The following is a 24,861-nucleotide window of genomic DNA, read 5'->3' on the forward strand; positions in this document are numbered from 1 at the left end:
AACAAAATTCTGAAAAGCTGAATAAGAATACTGCAGCGTCATTTCTAAGATACGCGTAGTTTTTGGACAACTTGGAGTTTGCAAACTAAGTATGTAAAACCATTGTGACATACATAAGGCTGTGTAATATTATGTAGATATAGTGATGCAGTACTTAGGAATATGCCCCCCATTCATGGGGGGCATAAATCCAGATAAGCTTGGTAACACTGATTAGACGCACACGATTAATATACTCACCTCAATTTGCTGGATCTTGTCCGCCTCGCGGACTGCCTTAGCGGCAGCAACTTTTAAACTGACGTCGGCCAATTCATTACCTAAACAGTTCGCCAGAAGTCTTGATAACAATTCAGGGTGAACATATTTTCCGATGTTTCCGATGGCGTGCAGGACGGTTCTGACCTGCATGACAGAAAAATCAGGCAAAACTTTGAAATGCATGTGAAGCTTGGGAAGTACCCTTCCGGAATTTTCAAATCGTTAACTCAGCAATATTAAGATGGCTGATGCATCCCATTAAAACAGCATGTGAAACGACATCCATATTTAGACGACAGCAATATTCTACCCTAATGAAAATTTCCGGACACACTGACAACTTTATTAAATGTATGTGTTTATCTGTCATCACCACTTAACTAGTACAGTATTGTCACATCGATTCGAATCATTCACAGTCTGATCACGCTGTGCGAGATCTACTCAGCTAGTCTGATCATTAGTACACCATTCCCATTTGTGGCGGAGCGTATGAGTCAATCTGTCAAACACCATAAGCTTACTGATTTCAGACAAAGCTGCTGAAACCTGGCTCATTCTCAAACAAACGAATAAACTCTTGGAAACAAATCCCCGAGTATACATTCCGCTTTCGCCTCCTGAGGTTATCTATCTACCATGATGGATGTGCACCATTGATGTATATAAATAAGCCCACTTGTAATGCTCATACACAACGTTAGAAGAAGTTTCTTCCAGAAAGGACTCATACGACCGCAAAAATGATTGTGAGTTAACTGCTGCTCACCGTTGTGACATTCCATATTTCTTCGGGTGAACAGTTTTGGGGAACGGCGTCAAAGAGTGTTGCAGTTAAGTGACGAAGATCCAAATCTCTCATACAGTTGGTTTCCTTTTGACATATTTTTCGCAGAAGGATACTAACGAGCGTAATCCTTACGGGAGTAAATTCCTCATTTAGGTAGCTCTGTTTTGGACAGAAAACGCAACGAACAATTAGGCTCAGAATATAAGGAGAAATATTCTTGATCAACAAATTAAAGGAGGCAAAATGGAAAACAGCAACCCGTTCGTAACATAAATGTGAATAGATTATGACACTAATCAGCAGTTTGGAGCAAGTTTTACATCAAACTGAATATATTCAACCTTTATGCTTCCATAAAATTGGAACATCTAAAATTTAAATAAAGAAGAATAATATACTGGAGCAGTAGATTTGAGACAAGTCTGAGTGATACACACATAAATATCCAAGATATAACATACTTTAAGCCACTCCTAGGACAGGATACTATATCAGGGTCACTTCACCCATCTAACCATCAGGTATTAATCCTAAAAAAAGAACTTCAAAAGATAACGAACCTTGTGGGAGACTAACTTTTAGACATTTCAGTCGCGCATTTTCTTCAGTACGAGGCTACTGTGTAAAGAAGACGATTTGTGAACTATCTAAGTGGTCGCTTCTTGTAGGTGAACCGTATTTGAAATCCCTTGGTACGTTCTTTGGACAGGACTGATGCTCGTAAAGATAGCCAGAGAGATTAAAATCTCACTCACGCTTTGTTCTCGACACATTAGTTATGCCTTAGATAAAATAAAGGCCTGGGAAAATCCATATCACTTGAGTTAGGTTAAGTGTTGGTGACGGAGAACCGAAACAGTTTGAAACACAGAGACCCTCTAACCAATGATGAAAGAAGTGGGGCGATTTCCTAGCTGACATCGTTTTGCATACAGCCAGTGGGGTACTATCAGTTTCGCACGAAATCTGTCTAGGAATAAAATTGACAGTTATTCAGCAGCCCATGAAGCAATCTGAAAATCTTTCCAAAGGTAAAAATGTGCTACAACTTGGATGTAAGGTCAGGAACTTTGATTAATCTAAACAGGAATCTGTCGAAAGTGCGCTGGAATAGTTATCAAGAACGGAGAACAACAGGCGTTGCATATTTCAACTGTGCTTATTTCTACTTTGAGTTTAAACAGTCCTTAGGGCTTTTTTACAAACGCTGGCAGCGCAAGCAGCTGTGCCAGTGCGCTCGCCCCTGGCCCGGTTGCACACGATTATTAACTAGCACTATGCTACTCCACCCTGAGCACTGCCCTGAAAACCTGGTGATTCCAAAGAATCTGCCTGCTCCCCTGTAGAACATGCTCTAGCAGAATTGTTTTTAAGGGAGATTCTATTCTGTAAGTGGCTTTGATCCATGCAAAACAGATAGGAAGAACTGCGCCTATCGCGAAAATCTAGAAGCTCTTGAATCAACGACCTCCAGTGTTATACATCGAACAGTGCTTCTTGGATTTTTAGCATACATTGGCTTCAACTACATGACTGTTTTTTTTTATTAAAATTTCACTAACCTCGACATACTTCCAACAAATTTGTTCCTAGAGAGAAAGCGTGCATTGGGAGCTTTTCTTCAAGTATCATTTCATGTCTTCAACCCTCTTGCTCCCAGAGCCTAATTATTTAGTTTGACACTGTCCTGGATTGTGTCAGTCTACCTCTAATGAGCACCAATCAACGTGTGTTGGAAACACACAGAAATTTGGGTGTTAGTCACGTGCCTACACTTAGGTGACATAGCACTTGTGTCCGGTGGCATGAACGTGCTTATCGAAAACTTTCAAGTTAAAATGGATAAGACAAACAAGACAAATTGAAACTTTTCCTCGTTCCGGTGCCGTTAACTGACCCTTAGAATGGGAACAATCTGAAGCGTTGGATGTCGAAGTGCTTTCAGGGCTTTTTCTTTGTCCACCGCCAAGAACTGCTCATTCATCTTCTTTGAAAACAAAAATCGAATGGCATTTGGTGTTCCGGCGCTCAACACGACATCCTGAAAGCGATGCCTAAAAAATAAAGACAATCCACACAGTCGAATAGCACTTGAAGTTTTCAAATACACAAAAATGCACATCTAAAGTCACAGTGATTTGCGGCACTCCTGAATTGGTGTGTTCCCATTCTTAAGCAGGAGAGGAATCTAGGCAACTAGTCCCGTACTTCTGGTTACAAAAATGATGTTGACATTCTGGTAGTATATATGAGTAAATGTGTTGATGAAGTCGTTTACGGCCAGTTTACACAACGACACAATTTGCCCCTGGCATTATGGTGGAGAGATGTGAAAGCAACAGGAAGAATGAGATCCCTGATGACTAGGGTGCAAGACAGACTTTCTTGGTTACGACCTGGTGCAGTTTTAGGTTAAGGTATAGCAAATAATTACAATTCAGTTGTGGTCTATTAAGATCCAACTCTTCGGATCTTCTCATGCGATTTACCACAAATATCTCACTCAACCGCGCTTGGGTTGAGTTCACTAAACTCCATAAGCTCTAATAAACTTGCTTTCAAACTCATGCGTGTCTTTCAAGGGTGACTGTTAAGGTAGAGCCTATCTTCCTAAGGCATCTGTCATTACTGGAGTTGCTTAGTACAAATTAATAACTTTTGTACATCAGCTAGGAGCATCAATATTAACCATCCAAACAGTCCAACGTTGTTAGAGGTCAGAAATACCAGTGCCAAAGCCCATGTAAAATGCTGCTTTAGAGCGTAGCCGCAAGTACCGTTCGGATTAGGGCAAGTGAAGGAACATCACCGGCCACTTTTGCCTCCTACAAGATTGTTTTCCATTTTGGTGGCTAAACAGATGATAATTATTATTACAATGCCACACGGTTGCTGATCGTAAGCCAAGAATTGCCGGTAGGTACCAAGGATGTATGGGGGCAATAAGAGTTAAATTATGACTAGTATTATAATTTGTCGTTGTAGTAGTAAAGGGAGGATAAACACAAACATTTTTTCTATTTTTCTGCATGTATTTCGCGTAAGAGCACACTATTCCCCCCGATTAGACGTCTTCATTTCTGTATTGGTTCCTGGGAACTTTGTGTAGGTGGCCACAAGGCTTTTCTCTGTGGACTACGCTAGCTAACTCTTTTGAGGCGACTTAGGCCTTACCATGCGGATATCCCTGTTCATAGCATCCTTTTCCCACATTCGGTTGCACCAAGTGGAACTACAGTTTGTAAATTTATGATTTCTGATATTTTCAAAATTGTACTTCGTCTAAAACCATGAATCTAATGTTTCTGTCGGCTTGACGACTGATTGGAGCCAGATCATGCAAATCAAGTAACCAGTCAGGTTTTTGCTGTATTCATTACTTTGGTTAAATTTGTTAGGAACCCACTACCCCCGAGGCATACTATAAAGTCATTACATCGTTTAATCGAATGCCGTAACTAACCCAGTTTCATGGCTGCTTGGAAACTCATTCCCACTAGCGCTTCTTTTTAGGTTCATTGTACCAGATATAATGCAGAATATTCTAGGGATTGATGTGTTCCAGACTGGGGAAAATTGAGCCGATTATGTAGCGGAGTATCGTGAGGCGCACTCACTTCGTTGAGCACGACGCCTAGAAAGATCACCTCAGGAAGGAAGCAACCAGTCCAAGCGCATAGAAGCGGAGGATATTGTGGGGATATTATGGGACAATTATTCACTTCGCAAGACACGTAGACTATTTAGTAAATAAATATTTCGCAGATATTATTCTACTTTGAAAACGTTTTTTGAGTTAGCTTTACAAAAAATAGTGGTCAGCATACAGGGTCCTCGACAATTCTGTGGGTTTACTAGTTTCTATTTCAGCACAACTCCAATTCGAGATGAAAAAAACTAAATGAAGGTTCATTATGGGATGGACCATGGGAAAAATCAAATTAGGAGCTCAGTAGAATGCTGTTTCGTTCAGGTGCCCTAAAATCACCAAAACATTAAAGGTAGGCATGATCAAATTAGGGTTTCACTCCTTATAATGTCTCGTCACAATACCCGGTGTACATAATTGGCCGTAGCTTTAGTAATTATAAGGGTGGCTTTCTGAGAGAGCTACCACCATTGCTACTTCGAAGAAGCCGCCAAATGCGGAATCGGGTCAAGACCTTCATTAGTTCGGTAGGTTTGCGATGCTAGTTTACACCACGAGGCTTGCGCTTGGTAGAGTTACGAACTATGAGTTTACTTGTTCAGCAACACTGGACGGATCACAAACCAGCTAGTGAAGATGCCTGAGCGTAGAGCATTCCCTTCGGGCGGAATAACTTACTAAATTATGCAATTCGACTTCGTTTCTGAGGGTCTCATGCTCAAGAAAACAACGCAAACTGCGACCAATTCTGGGTACCTTTACCCACTGTGCACATTGGAGTCAGTGGTTGTAAAAATAGTTTTGCATACCTTCTGAAGCAAAATATTATTTGGCCCCTAACGTGGGGAAATATTTCTAGTTTTATCCCGTTTCTCAGGTTAGATACTGATCTGTGCCATTTTTTGAGCAAAAATTTTCCGGTTTTCATTACTTATTTTTCTGTAAAGTGTGACACTTTTTGTAGCAAAATGCACGTTTCGTGGTTTGTATCTACAAGGCTATTCCGAACCGATATTTTTCGTTCAAACTAAGCGAGGACAGCTCTCTCTGAAATGGAAGGCTTCGGGAATTTACAGATGGCTGCTCAGAGTTGTGTGCATCATCGTGAATGACCACGAGGCCCGGAATTTTATATTCTGTTCATAAACTTTTGAGAGCTTCCGCCGCAACAACGAAACTGCGCACAAATATCCACCTTACGGACGGTTTGTCTGTTTCACCATGTGGTGTCACAATCACTGCCACTTACTTGAGACGGTAGGTTTATTAAAATTGAGAGTATTTGTTGTAATTATTTAACTGTTAGTGGAGTCCACAGTACCAAAACCGAACGAATTTTCCCAACATTCTGTTCGGAATGAGATATCGGCGACACATCCGTTGGACCACCATTACCCTCGGTGGTCGTATCTGATCATGAATGTGTGTAAGTCAAACTGATTAAGTTCAAGTTTTTGAAAATACTAACTGGTGTTCAGTTTTTCTTAATGGATGCTAACGAAACCTGTCTTTTCACAGTGCCGACTGAAATGGAACTACTGGGCAGTGTCTTCAAAGCGTGTATTCTGCATTTCGTGGTACTATCCTCGGAGAATTCTAGACACTTGTCATGATTAGTTTCTGGTATAAAGGAAGGCCTACAGACTTCATGGCTCATGCACTCTGAAAAAAATAAACGAGAGCGTGTCCCACAAGCATCACCAGGGTTGGACGTTGCCTTCTTTTCTACAAGGACTTTGGACAAACAACACAGGAGAGACATTTGTTTGCTCAGCTTCGTTTCCACAAAGGCACTAAAGCTATAGGGCAATTCTAGCAACTTTATGAGCCAGATAAGATAAAAGACAGCAGAGTTGGGGAAATTCTACAACTTTGTGCGAATACATGATTTATTTTTCGGCCGGATTTCAAAGCCAAAGTATATAAGCAGTACACGTCAACTGTTTTCAAGGGATATGGAACCGTGCACACTCTTTTAGAATCCTAGCTCAGCTCCTGCGTCTCGCTGACTGCTGAACATTTATAGGACGTTTTTTTAAACGTTTTGGAACACCTTCGGTAAAAGGTAGGTGAAACAAATGGATTGTACAGATATAGTGGATGGTGATACAAGAACCAATGATATGCGGCATCGAGTCAATAACTGATGAAAAACAGCGCTGCGTGCACAAGCCTATAATATAGTTCCACAAAATTATTTATTTGCTTGTTGCGGATGTGATGTGTAGATTTCAGTGACCGTTTAGTGTTGTTTTTCAGTGTTTTCAAAATCGTATGCAATTCCACTTATTGCTTTTCGCTCTCTTTATTATTTACTCATTCACATTTCTATGGTCTTGATGGTTTATTATTATGAATTTTCCTCACTCCTTCAATGATTTTCAATAGCAGTCAGGTATTTCGGTTAAGACCACAGTTTGTTTGGGCTGAACTGGGAGTTTGTTGTGTTCAGCACCATGGATCGAAACGGTTGTTAAAATAAGGTAACACAATTAAGGTTCTGAACATCAGTTTGACGTCCAAATAGAGCACTGTCCAGCGAGACGGTATCACGCAGTCTTGGGGTATTAATTTCGAGAGCAATTTTTGGAGAGCAATAAGCATGCTCAAGAAGAAGATATCAAACATTGCGAAGTAAAATTTACTACTTCGCAAAACAAATGTGTTGACCTTGTTCCGGAAGAGGTCTCTGAGGGAAACTTTTTTGCTCCAGTAAGTGACAAGTGACTTCCAAAATGGCTTTTCTATTGTCCAAGGCAGGTTCAGATGTTTTGGATGTATGAGCCGTCATTGTCTTTCACTAGTGAGTCCACGCACGCTTTGTCCCTGTTTTTGTAAACAATTCTGTACTTTTGTGCATCACTAGCATCTCACAAACTGCATCGCAGTAAACTTTCTACAATTGTAACCATACACTTTATTCCATGATCTGATCACAGGATCCCACGTCGCAATGGCCCGAAATATCTTTGTAAAAAACTAAACTCCACTGGAATGTGTCAATTACAGAAACGATAATGTACTGTATCAACTTACCTAATTGTATGTGTACTCGCAAAACTACTTGTATCCTGCTTCTGGGAAGAACAACATTCTTTTTCCAAGCACCTTATGAACACCTGAATGGTTTTAGAATTGTTTCTTCTCATCTATTGAGAAACTGCTTAAAATGATTTTACTATTTTACCCCGAATGATTGCTTCTTTACCTTAGTTTTATTCTACTTTCTGGTGCATGACCTTTATGTGCTGATCGAAAATATCGTTTCCTGAGAGTTGCTTTTTCAGGCTTCGTTTTTTTCTAAATGCTGCTGTAAACCAGACTTTGGGGAAAAAAAATGAAAATGATAATTCATTTCGTTCATGGTCACACCATTCTCGTTTGAATGACCGTCCTCCTGTTCTGGCGTAATTATTTTGGTGAGTCCACACCGAAGGAGTGCAGTGGACTTGAGTTTCGCTCTTATTAAAGCTCATCAGCAATGCATATCCAATGGCCGTGCTGGGACTTGAACGCCTGACATCTGACATACTTGGCGAGCGTCCAACCACGACTCCACCACTTCCCTAAATAATTTCTATACTAGAAAAATTATTCAGGATAAGCTTCTAGTACAGATATTAGCTAGACTCTCGTGGCTATGAGGAATAGATCGGGAGCCGATCTCCAAAGTTACTAACACCTTGCTAGATTTCCGGTCACTTCGCTACCCACTTTACACTCCGTACCTTCTATTCTACCCACTTAACCCTCTGTGTATTTTATCACCAACAATATTCATCAAACCAGCATACCATATAGCAAACTTCTGTGACTCATTAATTTGCACTACCTTATTTTTTTAAAAGTGCCAGTGTAGTCAACTTGTTCATTTTTAATCCGTCTGGGCTTGTGCACACAACACAATTCGTAACCCTCTAGATATCTGATTTCGGTTTTACTTTACCGACGGATAAGTTTCAACAACGCAAATTTGACGGAACAATGTTTGGCTCATGTCTACGTACAAAGGACATTCCGCCCAGGTTGCTACATTTATTTGAATACCAATTCTTAGTCTGATGTATTTTTTTAAATGAAATTTATTTCAGAAGTAATTTTCGAATAATGTCTGGAAGTATCACGTACTGCGGTTTAGTCAAGACAGGTCAAGTGGCAAGCATGGTGAAAGAGTATTTATCGCTATGAAGGGCAAACGGGTAGGCTGGAAAATTGCTATTTTCGATTACTTGGCTACATCGGCTGTCTGTCTTAGACCGCTACAAGCATTCCGCATTGTGTAGCACAATACAGTTCCATACCAACAGCAGGCAAGCTGCTTTGCATTCTCGTCCACAAGCCTTGAAACTTCACACAAACAGAATCAGCACCGAGACTACTATTTCTCCGACCCAAGGCAATTCACGAATCCATATGAACTATTGACCTAAAGCCAGTGAATTATGAGTAATCACGTTACTAAACCTCGATGTGTATTTCGTTCTACCCATAACCAAAGAACATCAACAGAAGCTCAGGTTTGGTTGCCTGCTCCCACCGGGTTGAAAATGAGTTGGAAGTGAGTCAAGTGTCTGAAATTCATGTTTGATTCGCCTCAACCGTGAAAAGCAGGTCTGCACAAAGATGACAGCATTATGAAAAGATGTGGTGCTGGCTTCCGACAAGGTTCTATTCTATGAGATAGCTAAATATGTAGAAGGCAAAACTGATAACACATGTAAGGGGCTGTAAGTCACAGAATTCTGGTACTTTTTTCAGTAACGTACAATTTTCTAAATAATCTTCGATGGATATGAACTTTTACAGCCGACTACCAAAAAATAGCCATGACGGTTTTAACGAATATAGTCGGCTTCTTTTTTCCCCTTTTTTTGCTTTTCGCATCCAGTACATGTTACGGCTTTGTATTAACTTTATTTTAGCAGGCTGGAATTTATAGCTTCATTTCCAAGTTGATTCTCGGCTGACGTGTTACTCGTTTGAGGAAATGAACATTAATCTAACGTTCAGTCTTCAGCTACTAGCCGGGTAGTCGCAAGTTAGAAACTTGCTCGAGTTTCGTGAGATGCATACTGCTCACAGTGCCATATGAACTGACAACAGGCGCACGTGCTTCTCGGCCTTTCAGCATAGACTGACTCTACTTACAGCAAAATATCTCTATAGAAAATTCCAAAATCCCTCAGAAACTCCGAGGGAGGAGTTAGTCACTTCTCATTACGGGATGAGTAATAATCTATCCTGTCCAAGTGCCGGGCAATCATACTGCTGATCAGCCACTTGCGGATAAATGACAACTGTTTGCCGGATGGTCGTAGGTTCAAAATTACCTTGGGTTTCTGAGATGAGGTGCCAAAAATCCCCAAAAAGAGTGAAAAACTGTGTAGTGCTCCCTGGAGTTTTAGCACAGGTGGGCTTTACTTACAGGACGAATCTCTATTGGATACACCGATAGAATGAAACAGTCTGTAGAACAGGTAGTCTGCTAAATAAGAGTTCCTATACTGTTATCCTAACTGAGTTTTCCTCAGAATTTGCATCTGCCTGTTCGGGTGGTTTCGATGACACCGATCTACTGGCACGCGACGTCATACGTGCTTCCAATTCCAGCGCAGCAACAAACAGAAACCTATTGGTTTCAATCGTCACCATTTGCAATATCATGCGCTGAGGCAACTCGGGACAATATGTCACTGATACCTGAAAGCTGGCTAACACTCATCACATGCTGCCAGTCAACGCTCCCCAAATTCACCAGTTTCGCTCAAATAAAACAGTTTCTCTTTGTCAAAGGACGTTCCGTAACAGGGATAAATAAAGCTGCTCCAACAGCTTAACACTTACGTCCGTTTGCCATTTCTGCGACAATCACATCGTACAACCTTTACGCCTCGGTTGTTAGATCTCTCCTGATTACCCCGATGAAAACTTTTGTTTCAAATTAATTATACCGTCTTACTAGCAAATATGCCGCATCCAAGCAGCACTTTTATGCACGCATAAATCGAACAAATTTTCTTTCTTGAATCTTGTTGAAGTTTCAGATGCCGTTGGGTAGGGATAAGCCGATCTACTTTCTGATATTACCAGATGACGTACAAAATTTTATATAGCTCTACAAACGGAGACGCGGCAACAATGTAGATACAGATGGTTCCTCGGGCACAACCAGAGTGACGAAAAAACTCATAAATCTAACACCACGTGTTTGTATATAACGGTACCAAATGGAGCTGACTCACTATTCGTTGGGTAAATCCGACCAATTTATTTGTTTTGTCCAGCTTATCTTGACATAACCTGGTGCAATAAATAGTTCTAATTTTGAACTAAACATTTCAAAAGATGGACTCGTGAAAACCCGCTGAAGAGTTAGATATTTCTAATCTTAAGGTTCAACGCATGTGATGTGTTGGGTTATCATGAATTTTTACGACTACCCTCAACATGGAATTATCAATTTCGTGTTCCCTGGTCGGGTCGGGAAGTCCCCCTTTTTGCTATTTTAGCAAGCTTTCCTGAAAGTTTACTACTGTTTCCAATTAGCTAGCCTAGCGTCAAGCTCACACACTAGCCTGATCATTAGGTTAATTTTGCTGCGATGGGTAACTTACTGGGCTGATAATTCTGGATGGAATTTTTGGAAAAAACCCACGGGCTCATTGGTCAAATTTCAAGAGTGATGCACTTATGGAACTACGCAAAAAACCTTTGACAACAATAAAAGATCCGGAACAAGATAGATATTCTTTGGTTCATGTGGAGTAACTTAGCAAACAATAAGTCCCAAACTTCCCAACCACACAATGATCCTCTACAAAGAAAATATTACCACGACAATTGCCGCATAACTTGAAGCCCCACAACCGAGGCAGATATGCAACAAAACGGAAATAGTCGTTGTCTAATAAATCGATACCCGCCAGCAAAAAAATACATTCCCTACGGTCGGATGTAAATGTTAGATCAATTACCATGTAGTCGAGTGGCAAATCGCACTGGGAACTCCGATGGGTTTCTCAACAACAAAACGAACAAGCATGAGCACTCTTATCCACAGCCTCGCCAGTACCCCAGAACTTGGTCATCAAAACTCGCCTACTGTTTATCCCAAGTCCTTGTCTAGGAGTCACGTAATAAATTTCAGTTTGATTGCTCCCGTTATTTTTAGCCCTACTACTAGCACGCATTTTTTGTATCCAAAGCCGTCCGAGTCCTCTGAGACTCAGTCAAGCCTCTGAAAGAGTTTCACTGTTTTCAGTCTGATATTATTGACAGGACCACTTGAAAATAAATATTAAAGCCGTGTCATATAGGTAATCGACAAATTTTTAATTATTTCAGAACACAGTTGGCACTGCGCAACATTCCGGACCCGCTGAAATGCTTAGAATAAGAGATGTGACAAGAACTCGTAGCCAGTTTACTGTTACGGACAAAACCTCCTCTTGTCGCATGATCTTCACGAGGAGCTAAATTTGACGATTCCCGAATTTATGTTAGTGAGTGGATAATATATTACTGTGGCGGAGACAAATGTCATACACTCATTCTAGTTTGTATATTTTTTGGTGAAAAAGATCTAAACTTTCTTGTTTTAATATAAATTCGACGGATTTTCAACCAGTTTTCATTTAATATTTAGGCAATGACAACAGTATTACATATCATTAACATTTATCAAACATAAATGTATGCACTGTTTGGCAATTCGGAGAGTGAAAGACAAATTTACCGCATTCCGGCTTGTGTCAAAACGATTGTTGCATGGACTCTGTTCAGTCTGCCGATTATTTTTGCATGACTAGACAGATATAAAACCAAGTTTCAGTTGTCATCTCCTGAAATCGATCATTCTGCTCTTATGGAATTCACTCCCAAAGCACGCTGCATCCACCACTGTCTACTTTGGTTAACTTAGTGGCTTGATCGACCCCATGTAACGTTCAAATTGATGTAACAGTAGTCACCCATCTTAGTGTTTGGTATTTAACGCCCACTGAACATTTGGCAAACGGATGCACAGTTGTCCTTTTTAGGGGAGCAGGTAGAATGAACGGCTTTGAATATACTGCAGACGATTTTCTGCCCGGAGGACGGTACAAATAAATAAATTGATGATCAACGGATCTTACTTAGATGTTTGCTACTGAGACGGTGGTAGTTGAAGCCTATATATCCTCTGAACAGATATTCCTAATTTCATATTGGAATATGCCTTCAATGTCTACTACTGGAGGCCCTGACTTGAGCCTGTTCCTTTTAACCAATCCTTCTTGACTTCCATTTTGGTGGGTACTGTTGGTAACGGGATACAAATTTGGTCATTGCACCATGTTTAGCTTTAGCTTTATTGCTATGGAACACTCTAGCGTAATGTACCGTTCCATTTCCTGGGCTAACTTATTGACCAGTCTTGGGACAGCAAAATGAAAGGTGGGATGGCCTTCACAGCAATAAGGTAAATGCTGGATGTTCTTTGAGGTAAATCATGCATGACATTTTCATGAGGAAGTCTTCTTTTCAAAGATCATTCGTCTTCTGGATTCCCCTGCCCATCAAAATCATCTTAGTGCAGCCCCCTGGTTTGGATTAATTCCACAACTTTCTTGGTTGGCAAGGTATGCCTCTTTGATCGTCCTTGAGAAGCGTAAAAACTTGCGTCATTGAGATAGTTCCCGAACGTTTATTCTGTGAATTTTTTGAACGTGATCATCGATTACTAGGGGTTACTTTAGAAGAGCCAATTCAATTACCCTAAGGCACTTTATTCAGCTTTGCTCCTGACACCCGGGGTGGCAGTTGCCAATACCGAAATTCATTGGTGTCAATTCTAGTCGTTAAGAATGACAAGTTATTTGGGAAATTGATTCCCATCTCCGTTTGTAGACATGTTGTCTATCTGTTAGATTAAATTACTACACATCTTTAAAATGAATTTAACTCGTTTTAAGGGAACATGGATCGCCAGCACACCGGTGCTGCAACCAGACAAGTTGGTGATTGAATACATATGCCGACTTACTAATTTGTGTTCGGGTTTCCCTACTGATTGATCATTGTGCAGCTGAAACTAGCCAGTTGCTTTAGTTAAATGAGCCAACAATAACGATGTCCCTGTTAGTTGTCCCAGTAACAACTACGTCACCAGATCCCCAAGGGGATACCACCTCATTAAACAGAATCCGGTGTTAGCGGATTCTTCTTTTCAACTTCCCCGTGGTTTATTGTTATAGTTCACATGAATAATGGAAAAGTGAGCAGAAGTCAAGCTTAAACTGATATTGTTGGGAACTCGCCTTAGGATGACTGAAAGTTCTTAGATGATGAGAATTTTACACACACTCTTCCATGTCTTCAATTCTGGTCCATGAATATTTAGGTAAACACATTCAGAGCGATAACGCCTTGATGTACAGCACACCGTCGTTCTGGAACTTATCAAGCTTCGATAATCTAACCGTTTTCTGAGTAGACGCCTCGATGCCCTTTCGATAACTGATTGTTAGCAATATCAATATAATGTTTTTTACATGCGCTTGTGTAGGCTCACAGGCAAAGGTTAACTCAAAATGTTGTCCTCTAAATGAATTACTCCTGTCTATCCTGAGTGAAGTCAAACTTCATTGGGGATCGGGGCTAACAGGGCATGTTGCCCCATCAAGTTCATTTATTAGAACATTTGGAAAACGATAGTGCAAACCAATGCTATCTTAGATGAGAAATGCTGTAACCATATAGGCTGGAATAGGCACTATTCTCAACCCGATCGCTAATGCCGTATACGCTGGACTGAGAAAAACAGATCTATCCATTCTTTGGTTACCAATTCGTTGAAATGTGCTCTGCAACTGAGGATCATTCAAAACAGCTAAAATAATTGGGGCTTACTTTTACCAGATGCTGTAAACATCATTCGAATCAGGTGACGCTCGACAGCACACAAGCATGGTGGTGTTTAGGATAACCTGCTAATGTTCTCTCCGTACCCGTACCGTAGAAACACCACTATCTACGACACCTTGATAAAAAGAGGTGCTTATATGTCCATCTCTCATGCATCATTGCGTGGCTGGTGAGGTTCGAGCCATGACATATCACCTGTATTCATCTTTTAAACAGAAATTTATTCATCAGAATAAGAATTTACTAGAAAGAACGGTCGCAACAATGTTGTTTCAGCATACTGGGACCGGAGAACTCACTCGGTTGTTTTTTTGCATTCCTTTAAACACACGTCTAGTGTTAAACGGAGAAAATCCCAGAAAGTGCTGTCACTAAAGTAGAAGTTGGCTTGACACAGAAACGCTTCTAAACATTACGCGATTTGAACTCATTCTGGATATTTTCTGAAGCGAAAATCTCTGATTGTCTGTTTGACTACTCAGTAGACCTGCTTGCCAAATTTGATAGACTTAGAACAAACATTTTGACTGCAGCTTAAGTAGGAGGTTTTGTTGTTTTATTTTGACGGGTTCCTTTATTTTGGGGAAGAAACTGTAGGTGAACAGGCGAATAACTGCATTTTTGCAAGAAAGGCATGGTAACCACATTTTCGGTAGTATACGGCCATGACATTTATTAACTTTCTGAGGGACTTGCTGATCATTTTCCTATCAGATGCACGACTTCCCTAACACGCTTCCTTTCCAGAAATACAGTACTCATTTCTTGGAGAATTAGGCTGATAGTGAACATTATAAAATGCCCGAAATGTCAGGGTCCGTAATGACTAGTTAACTTGATACCGTTAGTGGAACACCAAATAGATATAATGGGATTTTTCATCATTCATAGCCACGCATTTGCTGTGAGACCAATTTATTTTTTACAAGCCAGCTGGTCCATTATTGAGCCACATGCGTATTTTAATTATATGGGTATACCTGGATAGTTGAACTCCGATCTGTATAGCTGCTGACCAAAGTGATAACAGTCTGTAAGAAACAAATTCACAAACTTGTACAAGTTGCAGCGCACAGTGTGCATCCAAATGTTTTCCCGTGTGCCCACTTGCACCCTAAACAGACTTGAAGAGTGCAGCTCATTTTCACCTATTTTTGAAGTACCAGGCCACTCTCCTCCTTTTGTAATGACGCAAGCATCTGATACATTGTGCAGGTCGCACACGCAATTGATTTGTAGTTTGGTAATTATTGAGGCAAATGTGTGGTGCACTGCGTACTGATTTCCAGGCAACTGATGTGTTCTAACACTTGATAAGCGAATCGGCGTGCGCTGGTCGACGGATAGCTTACCAAAGTGTGGTTAATTTGTGAGGAGCATAGGTATGACATTAATTGGGATGTACTTGAGAATGTGGTGCCCACCAAACGACCAACGGAATCCCATCTTTTATTAACAAATTAAATTGGCCGTCTGGCCCAACATATAATCCGAAATAAGGATAAACCGACTACTCAGTGGTTCTTTTAATTTCAGGCAACGGTTGGGCTCACCCTGTGGGATGAGAGCAGTGGCTAACATGTCCAAAATAATTTTAATAAATCTGATATACCTGCCCATGCACGTAGTTTCCTCTAATTTCCTTAACTCATTCATCAAAATAAAATCCTCCATATCACTCGTTTGCAGAAGTGAAGTCAAAAAACTTTGACGCAGATTTCGAAGTTAAACTGTGAGCTTCCACACATCCTCAGTAAGATCACGTCCCAAGTACGTGATGCATCCCAAACAGTCACATATTTTCAATAGCGCTTATTGTTCACCCTTCCACAAGCGTAGTTTAAATAAGGCCAAACACAAAACGGTGTTGTTCCAAGCATACCAGTTATGGCCTATATTCCTAAGCTTAGATGCGTGAATTAGCCTCGTAATAGGGTAGAGAAGTAATTAATGAGAGTTAGGTTGATAAACAGAAAATATAGTCCATATTTGCGGACATACATGCAAACAAACCTGTGAAATTTGACGACATTACTCGCAATAATTCGAGTTTATTTTAATTTATAGGTATTGTCTTCTCTAATCACGGCTGATGGGTATGATTTAGGGATAGGATAATATCGCGTCCTATCAGAAATTTTTTATTTTATTTAGATTTATCCTTTTCTCAGAACGAAACTTTGCAACTATCATTTAAGAACAGGTATCACTGACTTCCTAATGCAACAGTCATTTTACCAAGGTTCACTCGCAAGACAATGTGAATTCGTTTCTCATTGCCCCAACTCTCCATTCACAAGCTTCGTTATCTTTCATCAAATTTAATCAGTTTTTCTTCGTCGCAGAGCCTAAGTCATAAAATTGATCAGGCTATCAGAAGAACAATAAGAAACATCAGTCACCTAATGAAACTAAAAAACGTTGGCTGCTACTTTGTGAGGTCAGTTTAGGCAACCTTCCTCAGAATGCTAACACTCTCAACTTCAATTATAAACCCATGGATATTTGAGATGCGCTGCCCGTGATGTATCGTCAGAGATACACCATCCGTTTCACCCTTTCAGAGTAACGTGGCTGGAGCGTTCCCATCACGACTGTTTGTTAACTGAATTACAGTGCCTTTCATTCAGCAACTTCAGGCAAACCAATGACGTAATCTAATTATCTGGGAGGGGAAATCAGATGTGGAGAGAAACAGAAACTGCGCATTCTTAATACCGTGGAGTCACGCAGGAGTTTAGGGGCAGACTCACGTCGGTTGGTTTACAAATTGCAGGCTGAGTAACAGTCAACAAAATATCTTTCCGCTGAATCTGAATTTTCTGTTCAAAGTCTCTTGATCTGCCTTATCAATTTTTTTTGAATGTCATTTAAGTTTTCTGTCACCTTTTTATAGTGTGCAATATTACTTTGTGCATTTATCCTAACCATTCATATTTTTGCTCGTTCTGAAAACAAGAAGTGAACATTTCTACTATGGATTACCACAAAATAAACGGAGATACCGTTTCGGTGCAGAATTTCAGTGGAAATTTCAGTTCGGTTCAGAACTGGCTGTTAAATCCAAAGCCTTAGTCTTCATTATTTGGAATTTGATGTGCGGCAAAGTCATCGAGCTCCGCTTAAATGCCACAGCAAATGTGTCAGTTTGGGTTTTGTTCTGCCTCCATCTGAAATAACGTACGCTGGCCGATGATATAAGCTCTTGACTTGTGCTGAACTCAGATTAATTGTGCTCTGGTTGGAGACACAGTTGAAGACACAAGAGATTCAGTGGACGATACCGGTCAAAAGTTAACGGACTGGCACAGCCATTACCAGGCGGGTTCACAAGCAAAAGCAGCCTTTGTTCCAGCAGCAATAGTTAGTCTGGATGGTCAGATGATATTTATGCCTCCATCAGAAAAATTCACCAGGCCTAAGCAAACAAGATAAACACAAAGAGTAATAAATTTATGGACATTGCAATGATGTAGAATGATGGATACTTGGATTTCCGATCTCCAGAGATAGGTAGAAATGAGTATATAAAAGTTATGTACTCCAAACAAATAACAGGGTGCTACACCTGGTGAGAATTTTGTTCAATCCACCCATTTATCCCCTGGATGTGATTACCAAAACCTATAGCAAGTCTGCATCATCTTCATTGGATATATTGTGGACATACAGTGGTTGCTCACATTAGGATGCGTCTTACTAACGCCATTTTGAATGTTACTGGCCATTCAATAAAATTGAAAGTATGATTACTTATACACGTAATGTCTTAAGCAATAGGGTTTGGAAAAACAAAATAAATAGTTTTACTATTTTGGAAAACATCTCAAATTATATGGAGAGTCCCTGTAAAAAACGAACGAAGCATCCAGGTCATAAGTTACAAGACGGTCGCATGACAATCTACTTCAGTTGCTGTGCTGAACAAGAATAGAACGATAAAATTCGGTTACTTTACCAGAGTGAATACGCAAAGCTCAATAGATGCTAGCATTCCTTACTAGTTTGTCAGCTTGTCGATGAACGATTATGGGGAAACAAAATGTTTGTCGGTGGCATTATCTGGTATCACTGTTGGATGAGTTGTCAAGCGGTTCGCACATCTCTACTCCTTGTGGTCACTATTATCCAAGCACTTTGAACTTGCAGAGATCGTTGGGTAGAAAGGGCCACATAATGGAATGTACACTTGTCAGTAAGCCTAGCTCCATTTGCTGTTACCGTTATAAGTTGAGTTAATTAACAAGTGTAAAATGTTAATGTTTGAATGCATGAACTTTCTTCTGGAGCTTTCACTTTTACTCCTGAATTTGTTTTCCCTCTAGGTAAATTAGCAGAAGTACATGAAGGACGTAAATTACCCTCATTCTGGATGTACATCCCCTCTATTTGTCTCTACTAAAAATGATTCACACATTTCAATTTTCAAGGGTCGCCTGCAAAACTCAGAGCTATTACCAGGAACAATGAAGCCATGTTAGTGGCTCAGGCACTTGGGCACCGCGTTGTCCTTCGGAGATCTTTTGTCGCTGCCTTTTTAATATGCTATGTTGGCTCTTGTTCTCCTGTATATCTCTTTTAGAGTGAACCCTGTCAAAAGATGCGCGAATGTATAAAACCTTGGACATCGGTTTATTAGGTTTAGACCGACTTACAGAGGAGAGTGCAGTTAACATCCATATCTCCGAATTTCCTTCAGGTGGCATGCAACTAAGATAGCATATAGCCTGACGCCAACGTCTATCAGGCTTAATCTCTAGCAATTTTTACCTTCTGAATTGTCCGAGTTCCTGTAGATGATTAGTATCATTGGAGGTTCAGCGATTCAATGCGGTAATCACTAAGAAACTAGGCCTAAAAGTTTCGCAGAGAGTCTTCTCTTTGAGCTGGATGATTTTTCTGTTGGCACCGCTTGAATCCAGAGGAGTTCACTTTTAGGAACGGAAGGATTTCAAAATGTCCTAACTACAATTAGCAGGCACTTCGTGTATGAAGGGCTGAAAATTTTCTTAAGTGTTCTATCCATCATTTTAGCCTTTTCTTTTAACCCAGTATGAAATCACCCTAGATGCTTCCTACAAAGCAAGGTTTTCTGGAAGTAGTTTTGACCTAAAGTTCAGGTGCCAGCATAAGAACCGGGACCATCACCTGGGGAAATTATTTTGACCGTCGTGACTGATACATAATGTTTACGGCATTGTGTAGTTTACCATTGCTGTGGTAGCACACTGGTCTCTATTCTTGAGAGTTACAATGTTTCATTCAAAAGATTGATCTTGAACCTTCGTAGGTTTTCTCAAAGATGGTCAGTTGGTCGGTAATTCTACGTAGCTCTCAGTAAACTGTCAAACACGGATGTGCGCATTCCATACAGAGTAGCAAGATGGAACTCCAGTTTCACCAGTTTCAGAATTTGATTGTCCAAAGAACTTCTGCAATACAGGTTCTTCAGGAACCGGAGAGCTATTTCGGCTGGACAGACCGGTAATCCGCTAAAAGGCGTTATTGCAACCATAGATGATTTAAAATTACAACTAAATATTGCCTCGGTGACCTAGCCTTGCAGGTCAAAATTAACCCATTTATCGCTGATATCGTTTTGGGATATACTTTTTGCTGATACCTAAAGAGCGCACTCTACATAATGAAGGATTACTTACTTAAAGGTGATATTTACCGAATATGTACCGACGTCCCGGCATCCGTCTGCACCGGTAATCGTATATAATAGGATCCATTTGCTCGTTTGTCTCCCGTATTGTTCAGTTAACAGAGAAAACGTGGTTTACTAGGCACGCCTTAGCAAGCAGTGTAGAGGAGAGCCTCATGGAACCACATGTTATTTTTGGGGGTCAATACCCTCTATGCCGATATTTTTCTGAGGCATTGGACCTAATAAGGAGAACCACTAAAGCGAGCTATGTTTAGCGCTAACGAATCCCGGAAGTTTCATCTGTCTTCGTATATCTGGCACTGTTAGTCTCAACTCAGTACTTGTCTAAACGGGCAACCAATGGACCGTGAACCATTGCGGATGCGGGAAACCCACTTTCACCCTTTCACGTTTTCAGGAGATATCAAACAGAGTGGGACGAGTAGCAGCAGGTTACTTTACAGGATTACAGCGCAATTTAAATAGCAGATGTGCTAAATTTTAGGACCACCATCGACCATGCCGAAGTGCTTATAGGTCCACAAATAAACGAGAGCGTAGCCACAGTAGGAATCATTTTCAGAACAACGGGAACAACAAGAATATCTTATTTTTTATTCTGTTGCACCCCATTTACTTCCATAAAATCGATAGTTGCCTTGAAAAACTGATTGGGGGTATATCCCGAGACATGTCCTGTAAATCTCATGAGACATTTTTCCCTACTTTATCGCTATTTGTGATGTCCGGAAAACTAAAATCTCAGTTCAGTTTGAACAGTGCGTTATCAGTGCATCAAATGACAAACAATGATTTGAGTCTGCAATAGACTGACCTTCCCAGGTTTTTAGAGACATCAACCCAGTTTGATATTAAGCATTCCGGCGGACTATGTCAAGGTACTCTGCTCACAAAAACAATATTATCGACTGTGGACTGCCATATTCGCCAGCAACATACCATAACTTATCTTCACTATAACGTAATTCGTGCCATTGCTCGTGCGATTTACAGTCCAGTCAGAAAGCTTCAAATCGCTCCCAAATATACCAAGTTGCTTAAGTCTCTGCCAGAACTCACATAGTTTGACAATCGCTACAAATATCTCTGATAATGGGCTCGATTTGTTGCAACTAGTGACGGTCAGAAACGTGGATTTTTACCTACTACGTCGTTCTGATAGACCAGCTGAAATAACTTTGACGAGCAGCGACTTGAGGAAATTTAACGTGACCTCAGAAACTGTTGCATTGAGTGGATAACGAGTAACAACCAGGTTTTGTGAATTGTGGTAGGTCTGATTGTCTGGAGATCCATTCGCGTGACATTATCTGTAACCACTGGCAATGTAATAAAATACCTTATCGCCGTTTTGTCTGACTAATTCCTGTGTCATAAAAAATTATTCTTTAGAAAGTAGGTGTTGCATGCGAACCATATGTTTCCGGTTAGTGAATGTGTCCAAGAAACATACAATAAATAGGATAAGATTTCTTTTCGAAAACGTTTGATGCTAATCGGTAAATTTATTGCTGGGCAACATTTCGCTTTTGACACAAAAGCTTCCTCAGGCCAAGTGACTAGGTTCCGAGGTTGGTCGAGATTTAAGGCGGAAGGAGAACCAATCAGGTAAGTCAAGCTAAATATCTGTTTGGTGCCGGCCGAGGGATTTTAGTGTATTAGAGTGGTTGAACAAGTGTTGCGTCGGTGGGGAAACCTACATGAGTTTGGGTCCAGCCTAGGGTATAGTTCTTCTTCTTCTGGTTCGGTTTATCTGATGGTTCCTCTTGAACTTCGTTTGAGCCTTCTGTCAGTCTGTGTGGGTGCGAAGATAGCTGTGTAAGAGGAATGACCTTTGGCCGTTTGGGTTTTTCACTCCCCACCCCTCGATTTTTTCTAACGATCCTAGGTGGATTGATATTCTTTAGAAAGTAGGTGTTGCATGCGAACCATATGTTTCCGGTTAGTGAATGTGTCCAAGAAACATACAATAAATAGGATAAGATTTCTTTTCGAAAACGTTTGATGCTAATCGGTAAATTTATTGCTGGGCAACATTTCGCTTTTGACACAAAAGCTTCCTCAGGCCAAGTGACTAGGTTCCGAGGTTGGTCGAGATTTAAGGCGGAAGGAGAACCAATCAGGTAAGTCAAGCTAAATATCTGTTTGGTGCCGGCCGAGGGATTTTAGTGTATTAGAGTGGTTGAACAAGTGTTGCGTCGGTGGGGAAACCTACATGAGTTTGGGTCCAGCCTAGGGTATAGTTCTTCTTCTTCTGGTTCGGTTTATCTGATGGTTCCTCTTGAACTTCGTTTGAGCCTTCTGTCAGTCTGTGTGGGTGCGAAGATAGCTGTGTAAGAGGAATGACCTTTGGCCGTTTGGGTTTTTCACTCCCCACCCCTCGATTTTTTCTAACGATCCTAGGTGGATTGATAACCACACCGTTGTCAGTCAACTCGGCTTATCTAAGACCGCTTTCCATGCGCTCGGTAGCTCATTCCATACAGAAGCGGTTCCAAAAAGGGCACATTATGCACTGACCAAACTCTTGCAACTAACAAAGAAAACATGAGTTTTGTTCATCTGCAACAGGCTGTTTAATGGCTTCACTGAATGTGATAACCTGTAACGTTTTTTGGCAAATAGTCACAACAAAGTGAAACGTCATCTTCATGATTCGGAAGTCGCAAACAAATCGGCTCGCACCAGAGAAATCCTATTACACTGATCATTTCCAACAACTTTTAGTGCTTCATGTAAATCGCAATTTTGTTTTGAACAGACCAACGTTAATCCAAGTAAGTTTACCGAAACAGCGTTGGTCCAGAAAGATTAATTTAGTACAGTCACTCAAACACAACGACAAGCGTTTGGGGCGATCCAGTTATGAGGAAAAAGCAACAGTCTGCATGATGGATATTTGGTTCAAGTCCAGCAAATAACAGCTTTATGCTCATATAGGTGCAGTTATTTACATTCGCACAATCGAACCACCGCACAAGGATCACTTCTCGCCAACCGATAACCAAAAAACTGGCGCTGTGTAATATTCGGAAATTGCAGCCTTTTTGAAGTTCGTCTCTGCATGGAAACGCAAACTGATTTTGCCTAGGGCTTCAACTAGATGTACGCAGCATTTCTACCATCTAAAATAAAAATACGGGTAAAACAAACCAAAAGCCGCGCATTCCATGCTAAAATTGCCTAAATTCAAATAACTTTTGCCCAGCTTGTGTACCAGCACTTTTGTAACAATATTTTGACCCAAAAATGTTCCTTGACCCAAGTGGGAATTCTTTCCCATCACATCTATCAACAGTCTCTAATTTGGGCAGTGAGGTCTCTTAAACGCTGCGATTTCTGACGGCATGCTAACCCATGCCAGAAAAGTAATAAGAATAGTACACCAGCGGAGAGCCAAATCTCTATCATCAAAATATACATCTATTTTCAGCCACTGAAAGATGATAAATCTCATTTTTGGAACGATTTGGGCCATTTGCAATTATCTGGATGGTTCCATACGCGTTCAAAAAGAAGCAGAATTGGGAAGGTCAAAGTTGGAGGAATATTAGTTTTCTAACTGGGCGAAATTTCACTAGAGTGAGCAACAATGGTTTTATCAGATGCCATTCAGGACTCCATTTGATAATATTACCCTGGAAAATCTGTTAAAACCGATCAGTTACGCATCCGTGTCAGACATTTCACAAGATGTCCGCTTTTATGCCATCTTCGGAAACGTGGTTCATCTTCGTTTCAGAGAGGTTTGGTAAACAATCGGTGGATTTATTGCTGGGCAACGTTTCGCTTTTGTCACAAAAGCTTCGTCAGGCCAAGTGAGTAAGTCGGTTGATTGGATTTTAAGGCCGTCAGGGAACCAATCCGTGAGATTTCTTATGACTAACCGACTTGATCAGTGCTGGGTGTTCAGTTTGATGTCCCTGTTTGTTAGCTAGTGGGGATGACTAACATTTACCATAGATTGTTTAGGGGAGGAGGCGTCTTCGCGTTGAACCCGGATTTCTCGTCTTTGCCTTCTCAGTCTAGGACACCTTAATGGAAAATTCCTCTTGAGGTCGTTCACAGATTTCGTTCACCTGTGTTCGTCGGAGGGTGCCGCGACAATTGGTTTGGGGGTAGAGGTGGGGGTGATTAATTGGATCTAAATCTACCTGGGTTTGGTACTTTTAGAACCAGACCATTTCGCTGATAACTACACACCGCCTCGTGTCATCTCGACTGATCTAAGACCGCTCTCCGCACGTTTGTAAAGTTCTACCCCCTCTATTCTATTTACGCTGGGATGCTTGGCGATTTCCACCCGCCTCGGCCACAAGCCACTGTGGTACGAATCTTAAACCCCGTCTCAGGATGTCCACATTTTCTAAATTCATCCTATGCCCAGTGTCTAGCGCATGCCCTGCCATTGCCGAATCTTTGACTGTTGCCTGGTATTCATCTGCATTTCTCGATGGTCTGTTAATGGAACGCTTATGCTCACCGATTCTGGTGTGCAATCCCCTGGCTGTCTGACCTATATGAACCTTGCTGTTTATTTTGTATACATAGTTCCTAGTCCTATCAACCGGAAGGCGATCC

The 24,861-nt window shown here is 40.9% G+C and overlaps 1 protein-coding gene across 1 annotated transcript in view; it reads right to left on the bottom strand.

The window, feature by feature from the left end:
• T265_08036 (hypothetical protein) overlaps positions 1 to 24,861 on the bottom strand; it is a gene marked incomplete at both ends in the record, with an annotated part of 180,939 nt that overhangs the window by 121,278 nt on the left and 34,800 nt on the right. The window contains 2 exons of the mRNA XM_009173730.1: positions 241 to 405; positions 2,949 to 3,105. Coding sequence (XP_009171994.1) covers positions 241 to 405; positions 2,949 to 3,105 — 322 coding nt within the window. The remainder of the gene's footprint in view (positions 1 to 240; positions 406 to 2,948; positions 3,106 to 24,861) is intronic.

Source organism: Opisthorchis viverrini (genome assembly GCF_000715545.1).
Source record: "Opisthorchis viverrini unplaced genomic scaffold opera_v5_200, whole genome shotgun sequence".
NCBI classification, from domain to species: domain Eukaryota; kingdom Metazoa; phylum Platyhelminthes; class Trematoda; order Opisthorchiida; family Opisthorchiidae; genus Opisthorchis; species Opisthorchis viverrini.